The sequence below is a fragment of the Acanthochromis polyacanthus genome, chromosome 1 (genome assembly GCF_021347895.1).
Source record: "Acanthochromis polyacanthus isolate Apoly-LR-REF ecotype Palm Island chromosome 1, KAUST_Apoly_ChrSc, whole genome shotgun sequence".
In the NCBI taxonomy this organism is placed as follows: Eukaryota; Metazoa; Chordata; class Actinopteri; family Pomacentridae; genus Acanthochromis; species Acanthochromis polyacanthus.
Window position 1 is genome coordinate 46,177,580 of NC_067113.1, and position 19,622 is coordinate 46,197,201.

At 41.1% G+C, this 19,622-nt stretch overlaps 1 protein-coding gene across 6 annotated transcripts in view; it reads left to right on the forward strand.

Annotated features, from left to right (window-relative positions):
* dock4b (dedicator of cytokinesis 4b) overlaps positions 1–19,622 on the forward strand; it is a 139,933-nt gene that overhangs the window by 105,319 nt on the left and 14,992 nt on the right. For 5 of the 6 annotated variants that reach the window (XM_051945529.1, XM_051945530.1, XM_051945539.1 and 2 more), the window contains 10 exons: positions 80–221; positions 3,378–3,544; positions 6,911–6,997; positions 8,877–9,053; positions 12,447–12,530; positions 14,092–14,211; positions 14,558–14,679; positions 16,067–16,178; positions 18,198–18,279; positions 19,501–19,610. In XM_051945529.1, the coding sequence (XP_051801489.1) occupies positions 80–221; positions 3,378–3,544; positions 6,911–6,997; positions 8,877–9,053; positions 12,447–12,530; positions 14,092–14,211; positions 14,558–14,679; positions 16,067–16,178; positions 18,198–18,279; positions 19,501–19,610 (1,203 nt within the window). Of the gene's footprint in view, positions 1–79; positions 222–3,377; positions 3,545–6,910; positions 6,998–8,876; positions 9,054–12,446; positions 12,531–14,091; positions 14,212–14,557; positions 14,680–16,057; positions 16,179–18,197; positions 18,280–19,500; positions 19,611–19,622 lie in introns of all 6 variants that reach the window. The other variant, XM_051945547.1, reaches the window with a different exon arrangement.

Below are 19,622 nucleotides of genomic sequence, written 5' to 3' on the forward strand. Positions count from 1 at the left end.
AGATGGAGCTGCAGTCGCGCTCGACGACCACTAGATGTCAAGCTAACCCCACGCTCTCTTGATATTCCCGCCACTGCAGAATAAGGAGTTTGTGTGCCGCGGCCATGACTACGAGAGGCTGGAGGCTTTCCAGCAGCGGATGCTCAACGAGTTCCCCCACGCCATCGCCATGCAGCACGTCAACCAGCCCGACCAGACCATCTACCAGGCAGACGCACAGTGTATCCTTGGCTCTGGAGAGAAGGCACATGCAAAATTCATTCACACAAGCCCAGACACACGTGCATCCATGCTGGGCAGAAACAGAGAAACGTGTGGAAATGCATGCAAACTGAAAGTACAGCAGGCATGCGTACGCACACACATGCACAGAGGCTCACGCACACAGCATGCATCGTGTATTCATACGCCGTAATGAGGCTATCACACACCGTGCCTCGCTCTTTTTCTCGCAGTCTATCTGTTTTCATATCAAAGGCCCATCCACGCAAACATCCGACAAATTGTGCGCAGCATACAGAAAGTCATACAAATAGCAATCAAACACGCTATGGATCTGCATGTGTTTTAAAACAACGCCGAAGGGCCGATGTCTCGCTGGGCGCAATTAGTTTTCAACATTGTAGGTGCGCTACCTTCTGATTTGTGCTGAGGTTTGGAACAATATGCCGTCTGACAGGAAAACAGCAGATGCTACCTGGGAATACTCATTTACAGTTACAGCTCATATTCTCCCAATTAAAACGCTCGAGTTAAACGTCACTCAAAGATGCTGTCTTTGAAGTGATTAATTATTTTATTATGTCAAAGCGGGGTTGCTCCGTAAACCCTCTTAACCCCAAGAGCTGCCGGCGGGTTTGAAAGACATGTTGTCTTTAAAAAAACTGCCAAAATTGCACCATTTGTAAGTGATAGAACTTGTAAAAGCTAAAAACATTGCTGGATTTTCATCGACAATCCTTGTAATATTTACTTGTGATGTACTCTTCAAATGATATTTTATAAACATCTCATGACTGTAATTGACTCATTTATAATTAGACCAAAAAAGCTTTAGTTAGATTCTGTGAAAAAATTATAATTCTGGGCCCTTTGCTGCAACCATGAAGCCACTGGTGACTATTTTTTTCGTCAAACTGCAGGCAGTGTTTACACAAAGCTGATAAGAGACATTTATAGAAAGTAGTAAAACATCTATAGTATGGAGAATCACCATTTTTTTCCCAGCAGTAAAACACCTGTAAATAAATGTATTTACACATAGTCGAAGAAATTCAACATTTGAATTTATTTTTTTATATTTTTTTCATTTTAATTTTGTTATACAGCACAAAATAGATTTTTGAACTCTCTCCTTAACACTATGAATTTGCTGGTTGTATATAAATGCAGGACTTCATATTGCAGTGACAAATGAGCCCATAACAAGTAGAAATGTGACAGAAATTTGAGCATCAGTTGGTTAATAATACCGCCATTTACGAAACCTTTCTCATTTCTTTGTTACTGTACTAAAAAAACTGAATCATTCATTGTTAAATACAAACTCTGTGTCTACCTGAGCTACCACGACTCTTAATTATTTCTTGCATTCTGAAAACAAACCTTCGCTTTACATAAATAAATCGCAGGCTTTCCTCATTTCCATGCAGTGTCCAGAGTCATCCCTACAATATGATCCTTTTTAATTATTCTAATCAATGTATGGAACATCTGTTGCCCCACATAAGGGGAAGGAAAAACGGCAGTGACACAATGACGCAGGTCTGGGGCATAGAAAGACTCGTTTAAGTTGTTCTTTTCGCTGTTTTTCATGTGCGTGCGATTATGCCTGCACACGCAAAACGACACTGATCATCTGCATAAATTAACGCACTGCTGTCATTCTCACATCGCGCCAATCAATAGAGTCTCTCTCAGAATGCTCAGCCATCTGTATATCCTTGTCACAAACACTCATGCATATGAATTCATGTGTTTGCCGTTCTCTCGCCGATAAAGTTGCTCGTCACTGCTGGGTTTCTTTTAATGAAGGCGAGTATATGCAAAGAGACACTGAATCTTCTTCGACTGCTCACGCATATAAGTCTTTTCTTTTTCCTTTTTTTGTTTTTTTCCGTTTGCTAGCTGAACCCTCGTGTCTTCCTGCGGGTCAAAATTGACCCGTTTTGAGTTCGAAAATGTGGGGAAAAAAATTCTGTTTTCACAGTGAAACTTATGATGTCCACATTTTCAACATTTTTGGGAAATCTTTGAACATTTTTTGGTGGAAAAAAGAAATGCTAAAAATGTTTCTTAAGAACATTTACAAAAAAAAATCAACCAAAATTTTTTGTGAATGTTCTTAAAAAAATATTAGAAGTTTTACTGATTTTACTGATTTTTTTTAGGATTTTTTGGCAAGATTTTTCCTCATTTTTGAAAATATTGTTGAAAAGAATTTTCTTGCCAAATTTGGGGAATTTTTTTAACTAAAACTTTTAAAAGAAACTTTAAAGGAATTATTGGAATTTTCTTCCTGAAGGTTTTGCAAATTTTCAGAAATTTGGGGCATTTTTGGATTTTTATTCAGACAAGGAAACATTTTTTTTGGTTCCTGTAAATTAAGACAGCAGGAGGGTTAAAATGAAACTTGACTCTTTTTTTTAAGGTTGTTGTTATGTCTTTGTAATCCTTCTGTGTCTTCTTTTGAGGTCTGAGTGCAGTGGTATGTGTTCATAAGAGAATCTAGAGGCAAGTCGAACCATTTGGAAGATAGTTTTATCTTAGGCTGATTTATCACCTTTCCTGTTCTTGATGCGTAGTTTTCTGTGGTATTTGTGGCTTCAGTCCAGGTATTATTTTTTTTTAGAAGATCAGATTAGATTAGATAACCTTTATTAATCCCACAGTGGGGAAATGTGCAGTTTTACAGCAGCGAAGATAGTGGAAACATTTAAGAAATGTGATATAAATATAAATTTAAACCGAAATATACAGTACTGGTTCTAAAAATATCATTATTGCACATATCAGTGGTGCAGCACGGATGTTTTAATGAATAGAAACACTACTGGATTGCTATTATTGCACAGATTGTACACAAGTAGAGCACTTAGGAGAACAGCGTGCTTTATAGTGTTTGTAGAAGAAAAGATAATGCGCAGGGTTTTAAAATGCCAGATGAAACACAAATGACATTGAAGATGTGTGCTTTTCTTAAAGTGCCTGCACACTTGACTGTTCAAACCAGTTGCTTGCGTCCTTGTTGTCTGCGTGCGACAACATCTTCTCGTTCCCGTGTTCTTTCGGGTCGATGAGAAACCGTTGTCTGTTTGCGCCTGCAGTGCTTTTCCATGTCGCTCTCTTGCACTTTCCTTAACTTCCGGATCTTTCAGACCTGCAGATCTATGCCGTCACCCCCATCCCGGAGAGTCAGGATGTGCTGCAGAGAGACGGAGTGCCCGACAACATCAAAAGCTTTTACAAGTTTAATCACATCTGGAGGTTCAGATACGACCGGCCTTTTCACAAGGGCACCAAAGACAAGGAGAACGAGTTCAAGGTACAGAAAAGAAAACACATTCACTGCACAGGAAGTGCTGCGTGTTGCCATATGCACTCATTAATATGTCGGTTTGAGTTATGAACATAAGAAATGAACCTTATCGCTCATGACTCTGTGTGGATTAGCTGCAAGATGTCATGTGCTATGACAGTTTTTTATGAATATTTCAAAAGTTAAAATCATACATTCATGAACATTAACATTATCCAGTGATGTGAAACGGCTTCATTTGCTTCATTCTCTGGCTCGTTCATCCATCACGCTCTGTAGATACTGATAGTTCGACCCAGGTGTTGGTCTGTGTAAAGTGCATGTTTTATTCATTGCGACTCGGTAATTATCCACAGAAACTCGGATACGAATCCGACTTTGGCTCAGATGAAGTCTTTACTGGCTGATTTAGTTGCACACATCCACGCTCGAAACGCATCCACACCCAACTGCCATGCAGACGCTGATATTATTCTCATAAATATTCAGTTTTAATACACACACACGCGCGTCATGCCGTCTTCTCATCTCCGTTCCATCAAGGCTATTTGGCCAAATTTAATCATGATATTGCATTTCCATCAGTGCTGCATATCTGTGGCCCTCAGGTGGGGAATAATATGTGTGATAAACTTTTTCATGGTGACAAGAAAGAGCCAGCAGCCAGAGTATGATCGGCACTAATAAACTGGTAAAGAGATATGTTGGCAAAATTCAACAAAGTTTCTACCTGCGGGAACAAAAATAGTTAGCAGAAAGGTCAGGACTTCTATTTATGTCAGATTTTGCTTTCAACTTCTTGTTTTTAAAGTGTAATACATGTTTGTTTTTTTTATTTTTGGAGCTGTGCTGTGGTGGACTTCTTGGCCTTAAAAAGCATGAAATCAATAAAGGGCAGCTGGATTGTGTAGTGAGTCGGAAGTCCCTTCTTCAACCTGAGGACACCGGATCGATACTGCACGAGCACGGCACTGGGTTCTAAACGAAACTTAAAACAAATTAAACTGTACTCTATGAGCACCTTGAAAAACCCTTGGAAATCAAAACTGAGAAAAACAGCCTAAGAGAGATGGGTTTCTAAGATAGTTAGCATTTTCCAATGCTTTGGTGACACGGCAAATAACATTCCCATAATCGTTAGCTGTGATTTGTGTACTCCTAATTAGCCCGCTGACACATTAACCCGACAACACATTCATCTCCACTATATTTTATTTATTTATTTGTGTTCTTATCGTCATTGTAAAGCGACTTTGAGTGTCTATATACGTGCACTATTTAAGTATTATTAACCCTCTGAACCCTAAAATCCGCTGACAGGTTTGGCAGGTAAGCTATCATTTAAAACCCAGTTATCTCTGAGTAAATACACAGTTTCTGAGTGACAGAAATTGTAAAAACAGAAATAGATTCTTAACTCTCTGACGGTCCTTGATCTGCTTATCTTTGATGTGACATTCTGGTGGAAAACAAATCTAAGTATTTCTCTAAAAACACATCATTATACATGTCTCATTTAGTAATTGGCCAAAAATAAACAGTTTGTTCAAACTAGATTTTGTAAAAAACAAAAAATGGCACTGCTGATCACAACAAGCCCCTAGTTATGCTGCTGTGACCAACATAGCAAACATGCATTGACTTTCAGCTGAACTGCAGGCAGTGTTTACACAGAGCAGATAGGAGACAAAAAAATGAAGTATTTCTGTAATTAGTCTATAAAAAACTAAAATTCTGCACTCCTTGAAGCCGGTAGCGACCCAACTGTGACCACTTTTTTAAAAATCTGGGAATTTTGGGTCAAACTGGGTTGAACTGCAGGTTGTGTTTTCACTAAACAGATAGGAGACATGTACAGTCAAGCCCAAATTTTGACTTAAAGTTACTTTTAAATGTAAATAAAAGCTGAGAAATAATTTTATCCACAATGATGCCTCTTGTACATCATCTTATTATCTTTTGGGAAACACCTGTGTCATTTCCAATCAACAACAACAACAAAAAAAAATGCTGGTTGAATAAAAGTAACTTAGTCAAAATTTGCTAGGGGTATGAATAATTTCGGGCTTGACTGTACATAAATACATTTAAAAAATGAAGTAGTAAAACATGTATAGCATAAAGAGCCCCTATTTTTTCCAATATTGATAACACCATGGGACACCGAATATTATATAATATTGTGTGTACTGATTTCAGGCTTTTTCAATCTTTTGGAAAACAAATTTCTTTTTTCTTTTATGATTTATGACAGTCTATATTTGTCACTGCACAAAAGACAATGTATGAGTTCTCTGCACTACTAGCCATGGCTGTGCTGTTTCCACAGAGATGCAGGACTTTATAATAAAGTGAAAAAAGCTGTGACAGGAGAGAAAAATGTGCTTAGAGGGTTAAGCTAGCAGGTAAAACTAACTGCAAAGCATCATGGTGTTAGCGTTGTCATTGTTAGGATGCCGTTATTGACATTCAGCTTTAAATTAATTCCCACTATCTTGTTTGTTTGTGTTGTAAATGTCCCTTGGGTGTTACTCAGTTAATTTGATAACAAATAATTTAAAAGTACGATGAGATACAGGCCCTTTAATGTGTATTTATCTCATCTGATAAATACTACTGTTTGTTTATTAGCCGGCCCCTGGTCTTCTGTTATTTTTGCAAAAGTGGCCCCCAGGCAAAACAAATTGAGAATCCATGCTGCGGACTTGGAAAACAACAGTTGACAATTAAAGATATCAGATCTAGGAAGAATCAATGGAGCCGTTAATCTGTGGAATGACAAAAATATGAGAAAAATATGTACAGTGTCACAAGTTGTAACAACTTTAGTTGGGCAATGAAAGCAGAAAATCCTCACATTTGAGAAGTTGGAGTTATTTTCTGTCAAGAGTAAACATGCAGAACACAAAAACATTTGTTTACAAGTTTTCCATTGTTTGGTTTCTTGACATATTTATCACTTAGTTTGAACAATGTTGCTGGTGCTCCGCTATAGTGCGACTCTATTATGTTATTAGCCTGCAGTGAATGTTAGAGTTTCCATAGTTTACGTGCTGTCAGGAGTGACCTTGTGGGATGTTGGCATATTGACAAGCATGCTGGCTGACAGCGTAAGTGGTGGAACATGAATGATGATATGAAATATAAGACGTGACATCTGACCTACGCCTAAAAGTGGGTGTTTGGCTGTAGGTGCACCTATGTTTTGCTCAAACTAGTGATTGAATTGCGTGCAGTGTGCCAGAGACTGAGGGTGCATACGTGCATCAGGCATAAGTAGTTATGGATTTTTTTTTGTGTGTGTGTGTGTGTGAAGTCGAACGTATAGCAATCAGCTAATTCTCGTCATTTCCCTTCTGTGTGTTAATGCAGAGCTTGTGGGTGGAGAGGACGACTCTGACTCTGGTCCAGAGCCTACCAGGCATCTCCCGCTGGTTCGAAGTGGAGAAGAGAGAACTGGTGAGTAGCGAGCGTATGATGAAACAAACATGACCACATAAATACAGCACACATTCATTTCTCACGAGGGACGCCGTAATACACTTTTATTTTGCAGGTTGCAATTTAGAGTGCCGCCAGCCAATACCCGAGTATCGATCCGAGTCATTACACTGAACAACAATAATGACCGAGGTCATAAGTTTGAGGCTGTTGGACCTTTAATTTCCTCCACTGGATAGATTGGATGTCGTGCTAAAAATCTGATTGCTTCACTTTGATTGCAAACATGTCCAATTTTTAGAATGGATTTCTCTATTGGGAATTTACTTCTTTTTTGGCCCGGAATCACATATCATATTTGATACACTGTGTATCACGTAAATCCTCTCAAAACGTTTTTTTTGTTGTTTTTTTTTTTTTGTCTGGATCTTCTCATTCAGGTCTCTAAGAAGTGGGTGGATTTTGAATGCTGTTTTGTCCAGCGTATGCAAAACATAACACAGTGCCTGTCTCTGATGGTCTAAGCGCTTATTTTTCAGTTCACAGCAGCTGAGTGTGGTGTGAAATTGTGGATTGTAAAGCCAGTGTTACTCCATGATGGTTATGCTGTGCAATAGCATATAAAATACAGAGCTGGCAAAAGCTCTATTAGCAAAAGGATTAAGCTTTGTGTGAGACAGAAAGAGAGGGAAAAAGAAATGCAGGATGAAGGGAAGAGCGTTTGCTTTGCACGCGTGAGGATGTGCAAAACTGACCTGATACTAATTATGTAGGAAGTATTACAGCTGTAGTTTCCTGACAGGGTGCTGCAGTTGTTTTCATATTAATGGTTAATCAGTTGTGATAAATCCAAAGATAATTATCGCCCCCATCGCTGTGGAGCATTTTAGCGTCAATCTGTTAATTATTTAGATTTTTACGGCTCACAGCTTCACTGCTTTAGTTCACTCTCGCTGCAAAGACAAAGAAGACAGCAGTTTGCAGTGAAAAGCCTCTAAAATCCTCCTATCTGGCATCAAACAGCACATCAGCACAGTCGCTGGTGAACATAGTGGAGCATTTAGCTGCTAAACAGGCTGATATTTCCCTCGGGAATTGCAAGGAACCAAAAACAGAGTAAATATTGGATGCCAAGGAGACAGAAACTCAATTCCCGATGAATGCTAATATTGCTCAAAGTCTGCTGGATGTGTGAATAAGCTGCAGCTAAATAGTTCACCATATGAGCTTAAAAGGTGATTGATATCATGGCAGATTTAGTGTTTATAGCTTTTCCCCCCCAGTCGTTTTATTTTGAACTCAAAAAATCAGGTAATTCAAATACAGAACATTTTCCTCCATAATAACATATCCACCTATTGAAATATTCAGCGATTTTTTTTCTTTTTTCTTTTTTGGTTCAGGTCTCGAGGTGAAAGTGTGTAAATGTTACTGCATTTTCCAGAAATCTAGACAGATGAAAATTTATTAAAATGAAAACATGTGCCCTTTTGAAGTACTAGTTCCGTGCAAGATTCATTTGTGTACTTCTAGTCGGAAAACATTTAGAATCGATCAAGTTTTGGAGTTAGAGTTAGCAATTTAGCAATGCACTTTTGAGAAATCTGTTGGAGATATATTGAAAAATAGTGAAAATGAAAGCAACACAGGCAGATATCCAAGATTTGTAGAACTTAATATGGTCTAAGCTGCTGGGTCTTTCACTGTAATTCAGTTCAGTAGCATTTCTTTATTGCGGTACCTTGTTAAATTGTCACCGTTTTTTTTCCCTATAAATGTGTAATCTCCAATCCCAAACTGAGATAACCTACTGTAGCTTTCTGACTCCAGAGAGCTCCCTTTAGAGCTAAATAAGAAAAGCTATAAAAAAGTGTTTCTCAAACCCCTCGGTTCACAGGTGGAGGTGAGCCCGCTGGAGAACGCCATCGAGGTGATCGAGAACAAGAACTTACAATTACGCACATTGATCACCCAGTGTCAGAGCCGGCAGATGCAGAACATCAACCCCCTCACCATGTGCCTCAACGGGGTCATCGACGCCGCTGTCAACGGGGGGCTGGCCCGCTACCAAGAGGTATGGATGGGCCCGGCAGAGGATAGGGTTGGAGGGTTTTAGAGACCGGGGCAGTGACGTATGGATTGCCTAATGATGCATGAAGGTGGGTTTAAGCGGAGGAGATGTATGGACAAGGGAGCGTTTTGCGGAGGGAGGAGTGCATGAACAGATGGATGGATGGATGCAAGAATGGCTGGGTGAAGGTTTGACCGAGTGGATAGACGAGCGGAGGCTGGAAGCGAGAAAATGAGATGGATGGGGCGATGCAGGAACGAGTTGAATGGATGGCGGGTTTCACTCAATGGATGGAGGGATGGATGTGGGGAGAAAGAGAGGTCGGGTCAAAAAATGGCAGATAGAGGGAGGCGTTATGGAGAGATGGATGGCTAATAACAGCTAAATGAATGAGATGGGAGTGTTTATGCAGCTGCTCTATTATACACTCAAGTGGCAGATGTACAGAGCGGTAGAGAACATTTTCACCTTCTGCTGCTTCTCCTGGAGAGGAGGCAATCACAGGATGACAGTGCAGTCCCATTTGGTAAATTGAAAAAGACTAAAAATCTACTCAAGGAAATGTTTTTTTTTTACCCTCAACAAACTGAGTGGACTCCATGGCTGTGTCCGAAATGGCATACTAACGTACTACATACTACATGCTCAATGAGTATATACTGTATACTACGTACTACAAGTATGATTAGAATGCCAACCATTCACACTGTAGTATACTACTACGTTTCCCATAATGCATTTCAAACCTCCAACGACAAAAACCGGAAGTACGGCTATCAAATATCTCGGCTGAATGCCAGCTTCAGGTCGATTTTACGCTAACAAACAGTCGCATAATTAATGTGGCAATTTCAAGCCGGCACTCCTCATGCAGTTATTAGCCAGATTATGCGAATCGTTTCAATTGTAGCTGCAGGCTACTGGAGGTAGCTGCTACTTGTTCTGTATGCAGAGCGAGCTGCTGCAACTAGCTGCTAGCATTCAGTAGCACGTTGTGAGGCGTCTGACAAATTTAAAACGTTGGTCAGAGAACGCCTATTTGTCAAATCTGTGGGGTGATTAGGATGACTACTTAACCACATAAAATAAAATAAAAATCGCCCCGGTCCGACCACAGATAGAGCAGAGGCTTCCATTTCGGTGGGTAGCTCGCAAAGCATTATGGGGCGGTTGAGTATGACTCAATGACGTGTATATATAGAGATCTATATATACGTCATTGGTATGACTAGTGTGGTCACCGCGCATACTTAAAAATTTTCCAGAAATAGTATACATCCGGGTATTTCTCGCGTACTCAGTCTTTTCATACTATCTAATGTGAACGCGCTACATACTTATTTTGACGTCACACTTAGTATGAGTAGTACGTTAGTATGCCATTTCAGACACAGCCCATGACTTGCTCTGTGTTGCATAGCAACCACAGCCAGCATGCAAGTGGGGGCACTTGCATGTTTGTGTGTAGTTTAGGGACATATACTGCATATATGTGAGTGGAGAGCATGTCTCTGTGCACAAGCAGCTTATTAAGGTTTGTAGAGGTTGATAAAGCTACAAAGATGAGCCTCACTGAAGCTTCCCCCCCTCCTGCCTTCATTTTGTTAGAAGAATGAAAGCTTCTAAAATACTTACAGAGCTTTGATGCACTGTTTGCAGCTCCATGTATACATTTCCATGCATACAAATGACATCCCCGCTGGTATAAATTCACCCCCTACTGCTTTGAATCATTTGTAATTTGTATTTTCAACATCATACACAACAGAAAGTGACACATATTTCGATAATTTCGCCCGATCTGGACACAGACGGGGCTTTCTGTGCTTTATTTTTCCTCTGCAAAAACATCGCCACTGCTAACAACTCTCATTTTTCACTGCAGAATATATCACACGCGGTACCCCACGGACTGCGCCTATAAATCTATTAATTTGCCCACGTAATGCCGATTGACAGCTGTGGAGGTTTGCTGAGCTACAAATGAAGGAGAAATTGTCATTATTAATATTCAGATTTATTGCTTTGGTTTGAGTTGAAACCCTTGAGGGGGAATGCTGTCTGATTTATCCCCCCCTCCCCCCTCCCCTTAGCGTTCCATCTCTAATTGGACTTTTCTAGTGATTAACTGAGCCACTCCATGGCGAGGTCTCACTCCCCGCAGCCCGACGAGGAATTTCCATCATTTGAGGAAGATTATTGATTCTTTTTGCCGCTCTTTTCCCACTAGGTTCTTGGATGGAAGTTCCTGCTGAATCATAGTGCTTCTCTTTTTTTTAGAAATTTCGACCGTAAAACCGGTGCATGTTTGGCTGTAAAGATTATAATAATGTTCATGCGATGACATATTTAAAATTGTCCATCTGTGCTGCACAGTTTAGCACGAGAGGATTGTATAAACGCCGTGTTGATAAAGATTGTGGTTTCAAGATGTTTGTCTGACTTTATTGAGGATTTATAGCCTGCATGCTCTCCTTGATGGGGATCTGAGATTGTGAGCAAACATATTTGAAGCAGCCTTGAGCCTCTTTCCTCGTTTACTGTCTCTTTGGTGATCGACAGCTGTGTCCTTGAGAGGGGCATCATGCAGATCTTTTCTTGTAAACTCCCCCTTTATTTTTTTTTTAAATCCACGTGTGTGTGCATTTCCTTCTGAACCAGATGTGAAAGCAGATTGCGAGCCGGGTTGCTCATGGGTTCATTCTCTCCCCTCTTTGTGTACCCTGATGCAAATCGAAAAGGATTTATCGTAATCTGTTGACACATCACAAGTGTCGATGGCATTGTAAAGAGCGGGGGACCTGGCATTTAATGTATGGCTGTGACAGAAACACTTATCGTCATTCAAAGCAGATCGGGGGCATTTTTCATCTTATCGGTGCCTCCTTTGAGTCGCCATTTTTTGAAGGAAATGTCTGGGAAAGTGAATAGAAAGCACAGTCTGTAAGAAGCGCGGTGTTTCCAAAGAGACATGATCTGTAACAGGAAGCAGTGACATGAATGAAAGTGATACGAAAAGAGTCTTTTTAAAAATCCGAAACCAAATTGGCTCCTATATCAAAGTAAAATCAGCCCTTTGATTCCGCTAACAACCATTTGCTGCAGTGTTTTTCTATTTTTAGCCAATATTTCTTTTAAACTTGATATTAATATCACAACACAAAACCCAGACAGGAGTATTACACCCCATTTGAGTAGGATGTTAGTTCACTCTGTTTGTCTATTTGCTCAGTTTCCCTGCATATTTTTTTTTAAGGATTTAGCAAATAAATGTGTGGACGGTAATTCACTGTGTCAGGCCAGCTGGGATTCAGGTAATGCTGCAGTGCAGGAAGCCTACTGCCTCGGCTCCCGGTGTATGCATAACAGATGTTCTGCATTTTTGTCTCCATGCAGGCCTTTTTCGTGAAGGACTACATTATGAATCACCCTGAGGACGGCGAGAAGATCGGGCGACTGAGAGAGCTCATGTTTGAACAGGTTAGAAGCGAGAGGTGTTCTAAATGCAAAGGTGTGACAAAAGCGTCTTTTAAATTTTAACTCTCAAACTCGAAACCCCGAGAAGTTTCTGGGTGTTTTTTTTGTTTGCTCGCATCATATTTTTACTCAATATGTGCTTATTTTTACTGTAATATAAAGTCCTGTGCCTCTATGGAAATAGTACAGCAATGTGGGCCCTTCATACTTCACATTTACTCCTTACATTTTTAGTGTGTTTGTCTGCTATGTGCTCTGTGCAAACATTGCCTGCAGTTCAGCCAAAAGTCCCCTGTGATTTTGCCATGTCACATATTTCAGTCATATTTGTTGTTTTTAAAATAGAAGAGAAATACTTTACTGATCCCCAAAGGGAAATTCTGTGTTATTTTACATAATCAGGTGAGTTATTTTTGAACAGACTTTGAATAAATACCATGATTTAAGAGTTCCAATGCCACACGAGATTAGCTCAAGAGCCGTCTGAAAGGTAATAATTGGGCACTTCTCTCGAGGTTTTTCTGAACCACTCTGTGGCTCAGATAAATGGAGTCATTTTGGCATTTCTTTTTAAATAGCATGCCTTTCAAACCTGCCAATGGATTTTATAAATTTAGAGGATAGATTATTACCTGTAGAGGGAATTTGTTTTCCCCTTATCATCAACTCATACTAATATAGCAAAGATAAACTAATATTGGCCAGTTTATCAGCTCAGACAATTCATCATTCTGGCTTTAGTTCCCATATCAGGTGACATGGACTTAATATTGCTGATATGACACATAGTTTCTGTCTTATCTATCATGATGCATTTGCAAGTAGTTCTTGTTAAAACATATTGTAAAAACGTAGCTGAAGGACTGTCATAATAAATGATGTCACAGTTCAATCAGGAGAGATAATTTGGAAGCAAAGAGCAACATTTATTGCAGAAATATGTGAAACAGGAGTATTTTAGTGGTGGAATCCCGTGTCAGTGCTGAAGAATGGTCTGCCTGCACTCTATTACAATTGTGCTATAGGGGAAAAACACTCACTTCTTTGTATTTCTTTGAACCAGTCACAATCATCTGACTAAGCCCAGGATGCAGCAACAGTGTCCTTGCAAAAATCATGACACAGGAAAGGGTCGTTAAAGGGGTTATTGTAACAAAATAAAAAATAAAAAGAACACAAGCAGACCTACTTTTTTGCGTGATCCAAATGTTCTTCAGAACTTTTCAGTGTGTAGGTTGCCAGCTAAGAGGTTATTGTAACACAGATCACAGAAGAGAAGGCCAAAGCTTTAAGAAATAAGCAACAGAAATGGCAAATTCTGCATCTGGTGAGTCAGAGGAAGACTCCCTGGACAGCTCAGATGAGGTGGACATGAAGAGGAGGATTGCATAATACATGGTCTGAAAGGCAGAGTAGTGGAATTAGAATAAATCTTTTAAAAATGTGGACTTGGTAAGCTCAGAACCTGAGCAGTGGACAAGAGTAGTGATGTTGAAGCACATATTTTACAATTTACACCGATCAAATAGGAGTTAAAAACTCTTTGTGGATTTTTGTCATGCAGGCACACATACTGGAGTATGGCCTCGCTGTGCACGAGAAGTTCGTTCCTCAAGACATGAGACCTCTGCACAAGAAGTTAGTGGACCAGTTTCATCTCATGAAATCCAGCCTGGGCATACAGGTACGTAACAATCCCTGTTTGCAGTACATCTTCTAGAAAGCATTCGTAAACCAACGGTGGATTTAAATATCACGTTAAACAGACGTTAATTTAGTTACTGCAGGTGCTGCATCGTTTTCACTCGAGTCTTTCTAGAAGCGCACGCTGTATGTGAAAACAGAAACCGCCTGCTGTGTTTAGGCTTCCGAGTAAATGACCCCTTCAGTCCTCGGAGGGGGAGAAGCCACCCCTCATTAAACAAACTTCCATCTTCTGCATACTGTGTATTTTATTTACATATCTCACACTGGCACCAAGAAGCATCTGATGATGTGCACTTCCTCTTTTCCCAATTTCAAAACCGCAGGAGTTTCCGGCTTATGTGCGCGCGAGCCCAGTGCACTTCACCAACGGCAGCCCACGTACGTGCAGGAACTCCGTGCCCAGCATCATTAGCCCAGACGGTGGCAGGGGGGTCACCAGGCGGAGGTGATGATGAATTTTCACTGATTTTACTTTGCCTCTTTGCTTAAATTCTTATTTATGTGCTTGTTTAGCTTTCAAATGGTGTTGCATCTGTATTTTATTCTGCTAAAGATAAAAAAAAATCACCTATAAACCTTAACCCTCCTGTTTATGTGTACCAAAAAATATTGTTTCCTTGTCTGAAAAAAATCCCAAACTCAGCCAAAAAATTCCCTAAATTTCTGAAAATTTGTAAAACCTTTAGGATGATTAATTCCTTAAAAGTTTCCCTTAAAAGTTTTTTTTAAATCCCCCAATTTAGGCAAGAAAAGTCTTGTAAATATTTTCAAAAAATGAGTAAAAATCTTCTAAAGTGTTTACATGTATATCAGTAGAACTTCTAATATTTTCTTCAAGAATATTCACCTAAAAATCAAGCAAAATTTGCTGGATTTTGGTTGATTTTTTTTGGTGAGTGTTCTTAAGAAACATTTTTTTTCCACCAAAAAATGTTCAAAGAGTTCCCAAAAATGTTGAAAATGTGGACATCTGAAGTTTCACTGTGAAAATATATTTCATTTCCACATTTTCAAACTTTAAAACGGGTCAATTTTGACCCACAGGACAACACGAGGGTTAAATCTAGGGAATATTTAAAACTTCCTCATCACATTGTGTCACCTTCCTTTACTTCCTCTTGAGGTGACGCCCTTCTCTGCAGACCTTTATCCTCATCTTTCTTTTACTTTCCTTGTCTCCACTTCCCTCGCCACGCTCGGTGCCTTTTTCTCTTCTTCTTCCCTCAGTTCTTTAGTGGCGTGGCACGATGTGGGCACACAATAGGTGGAGACGGCCGGCTCGCACCCACAGGGATATTTCTGTGTGACTGCTGTCGGGCCAGCAGGCAGAGTGTGTGTGTGTGTGTGTGTGTGTTTTGATGTGTTCAGTGACCCTGCCACTCTGTCTACCTGCGACATTCAGCCTCCACAGTCTGATCCCGCGGGACACGGCAGCCACACAGAGATGGAGACGCACACATCACCCCAGTCTCCCAGTGACATTTCACGTTTTTGCGTGTTGAGTTTTGATTTCTTTTTTTCTCTTTGTACTCTGTTTCGCAACACAAAAACTAGGTCCCATCTATTTTTTTTTTAACACTTTTGCCTCTTGGCAGCTCGGTGAAACGCTCAGATTGGTGCATAAGTTATCTGCTTCTCATCTGACATTTTCTGTCTCTGTGTTTGTCTTTGTTCCTTGCCTGTCTGCCTTTTTATTGGCCTTGCTGCTGCTCGCGCTGGATTTTCGGTGAGTGAGACCTCTCGAAGCTAATGAAACATAAAAACTCAATCCCTTTATTGAAAACCAAAATAACCATCCCTCTCCGTCTCTCTGGCACCCTTAGCCTCCTCAGCTACCCCGCCGTGAACCGTTATTCCTCATCCTCTTTGTCATCGCAAGCCTCCAACGAAGTCAGTAACATCACAGGGCAATCGGAGAGCTCGGATGAAGTCTTCAACATGCAGGTAGTATCTCTGTAATTCACACATACATGCGGCCTCTTATGCCTTCCCACACACTCATGCAAAAAGCTTTTAAGGCAGCGGAATGCGTCCACCTCCCAACATTTACCCTCTTGCTCCCCGAGGATTTCACTTGCAATACTTTTTAATCCACTCTCGCTCTGTTCGACCCTCATTTCTCTTCTCCTCTGACCCCTTCCTCCCTATCTCCCTCTCTTACTTGTTTGGAGCGTCGTCCAGCCAAGCAAATTGTCATGATTATATCAAATGAGGACACAGTGTTTTGTGTGGTCCGTCCAGGGAGCCCGCTGGAGGCTAATCTAAACTAGATTTGGCCAATTCAGAAAGCTGCCGACAACTCCTGGGAAGCTGTCAGCCGCACCTGGCAGGTCTGGAGTACCAGGGAGAAGAGAAAACATGAGAGGGAAAGAAAAGCTGTCGTCAGGGATCTGACAGAGCCCATTACAGAATTAGCTTTGAACATCATACGTTTTTGTTTTTGTTTTTTTTACAGATCAAGTGCAATGATGAATGTTGATGAATGTTATTATATACAATTTACAGAATGAATTATAATGCAGATACATTCCATTCTAGATCCTTATTGAAGTAGTCTGCTGGTGCAGCGATGATGTGCTGTTGGCATTTCTGCAGCACTTGTAATGCCTCCTGAAAGTTCCGTTCTGTAAATATACAATATCAGGCACCATCTACAAGGAGCGCTGAAACTGTGTCAAATCTGTGATACTTTCACTAAAATTTTGTTACTGGGCAGAAGAAGAAGCTACAAGGAGCCAAATCTGCCAAGTAGGGCAGGTGAGGAGGGACATTTGTGATGCTGTGCCTGGAGATAACAGCTACTCAATTAACTATAGTTAAAAATTTAACTGATTAATAAAGTATTAATGAATAACGGAGAAGATAAAGGACAGAAAATGTATTGTACATTAGGTATAGTACCTTTTACTCTTCAGTGTAATTGGGAAGACTACACTTTGTTTCCTGTGTGACCCTAGTATGGGCTCACTTGAACTACAGACAAGAAATCATAGAGCATTGTAAGGGTTTGGCCACCATGACAGAGACTTATGTGGTGGTTAATGGATTCCAGCCTCATGTATTCAAAACAGGCCAGAGTCTGCAACTGCAGTGATCCTTTAGGTATATGGCTAATATAACAAAGCTGGCTTTGTGGTGATTGTAGTGAAAAACAACTGTATTTGCATATGTAATAATGTCCACTTTGGGTAATTCCTTTTAGCTGTTAATCAACTATTTATTAGGAACCACATATAGTCAGAAAAAATTTTCAAAATTTGCCTCCCTGGTTCTGGCCTTAGATGTAATCACCTACACTCCATCACACCACAGTCCAGGTCATTAATGTTCACTCAGGACCTTCCAGTAGAACCCTGCCTTGAAAGTCTCATGCAGGAGGACTAATTCCTGCAGCACAGCCACGTAAATGTGGAGAAAAACAGCAAGCATGTTCCTTGTGCGCTCCTGATATGATGCACCTTATCCAGTGTTAGACACTCTGGGCTTTTCCTCTGTAAAAAAAAAAAAAAAAAAGCTATTTCTTCTCTCAGCCATAGCTGCAGACCCACACAGGATAATCCTTGACATATAGGCCGGCTCATCATAGCTACTAGCACAGAATGTGATGTTTTCTTCTCGGCTACAGTTTTCGCACATATCACAGTCTTAGAACTTTTTGATCACATTGTGTAATTTCATATTTACACATTCTGTTGTATCCTGCTATACATTGCGCTGGAGCTATTTTTACAGTCTCCTTTTGTATTTTTAAGTGTCCACAGTTTTTACAAATTGCTAACCCACATAGTCAACACATAGCCTGCTGGTATTTTGCATAGAGCTAGTAGTTGTCCAGCTTTGCATAACTGCACTGAGCAAACTAAGATGCAGCATCAGCAGTCTCTAGTAAGCAGACTGTCTAAATGAATGTTTTTGATATTCTGGTGATGATGCTGTTATTGATGCTGTCTTCTCCGTCTGCAGCCCAGTCCGTCTACCTCGAGCCTCAGCTCCAACCATTCTGCCTCGCCCAACGTCACCAGCTCAGCCCCCTCCAGCGCCAGAGGTGAGAGCGGCACTTCTGCTACACATCATACTTTACAAAACTACACTCTGCAGGCTTTTAGCTGATATTTCAATCCGGAGTGACTCAGACAGAGGAAGCAGACAGAGGTCCAGCTGGACAGGTTGAACCTTTGACCTTTTCGGTGACACAATGTTCTCTCAAGCGACCGCAGCATCCTGTCTGGCGAGGTAAGCGAGGTTGGGTGACAGCTGAGGATACACAGAGAGGAGGTAGATGCAGATGAAAAAAAGAAAAACTAAAAAGAGAAGGAGAGAGAATTGAATGGATAGTGAGGGATTGAAAAATAGAGAGAATCCAAAATGAGGCCGGATAAAAAATGAAATGGGCCAAGGGAAATGCTGTTGAAAGAAACATGGAGCCAATGAAAATGCAAGACAGAGCTAGAGAGAGTAAGAGATGATTACAGCTGTGCAGAGTATCCCACTCGGACCTCAACAGAATCTCCCGTCCGTGCCGGCCTCGGCTGTCCGAGCCTCCTCTACAGTGCGGCGTGAATGTCTAATGCCTCCTCCTGCTTCCCGCTCTTATCTCGGTGTGCTCAGAAGTGTTTGCGCCTGATCCCCGTCATAAAAAGTAAGAATATATGAAGACGTTTATGGAAGCGTATACACTCCCCTTTGGCAAGCCGCTGACAGCGGGCGGCGCCCTTATAAAAGTGCCCTCTGTCTACCCATAAAAGCGTGTTGAGAATTATTGCTGCCGTGGTTATCTGAACGAGAGCCAGCGATGGGTATCTCATTCTCATATGATAGCTTTCCAAGTGCTTCTGCTAATGGATCAATATCGATGCAATGGCTGCAGCAGACGAGGGCGAGCGCTGTGAAAATTCACGCATTTGCATGTCTTGTTTTTGTGCGAGTGTGTGTGTGGGCTTTATCTCTGCTGGCTGCGTTACATAATGCTACCGTGTCGAGTTGTAGCACACACCTCTGCTGTCCGGTGTAACACAGGAGGTGAGGGAGGGAGGGGGAGCGCGAGAGGGGCCGGGCCATTTATCATGTCGTGGAGCTAGTGAGGCTGAAAGAATGGCGGAGAGGCTTGGAGGGAGAAAGAAAGATTGGCCTTTCCTGATTGCCAGTATTTGTGGGTAATAGCCTAACACCTTGCTGCCGCTTCGGTCCCTTATGTGTCTCGCGCATGCTCCTGTGGGGGTATGTGTGCCTCCGCCGCCGCTATAACGTCGCATGCTATCCGTTGCAGGTTCACCTCAAATGGCAGAGAAACACAAGCATTCCAGAGAAAACGCCTGCCTGTCGCCACGAGAGAGGCCGGTCAGTGCCATCTTCCCCAACCCCCTCGACCCCGCACAGGTCAGCACGCAC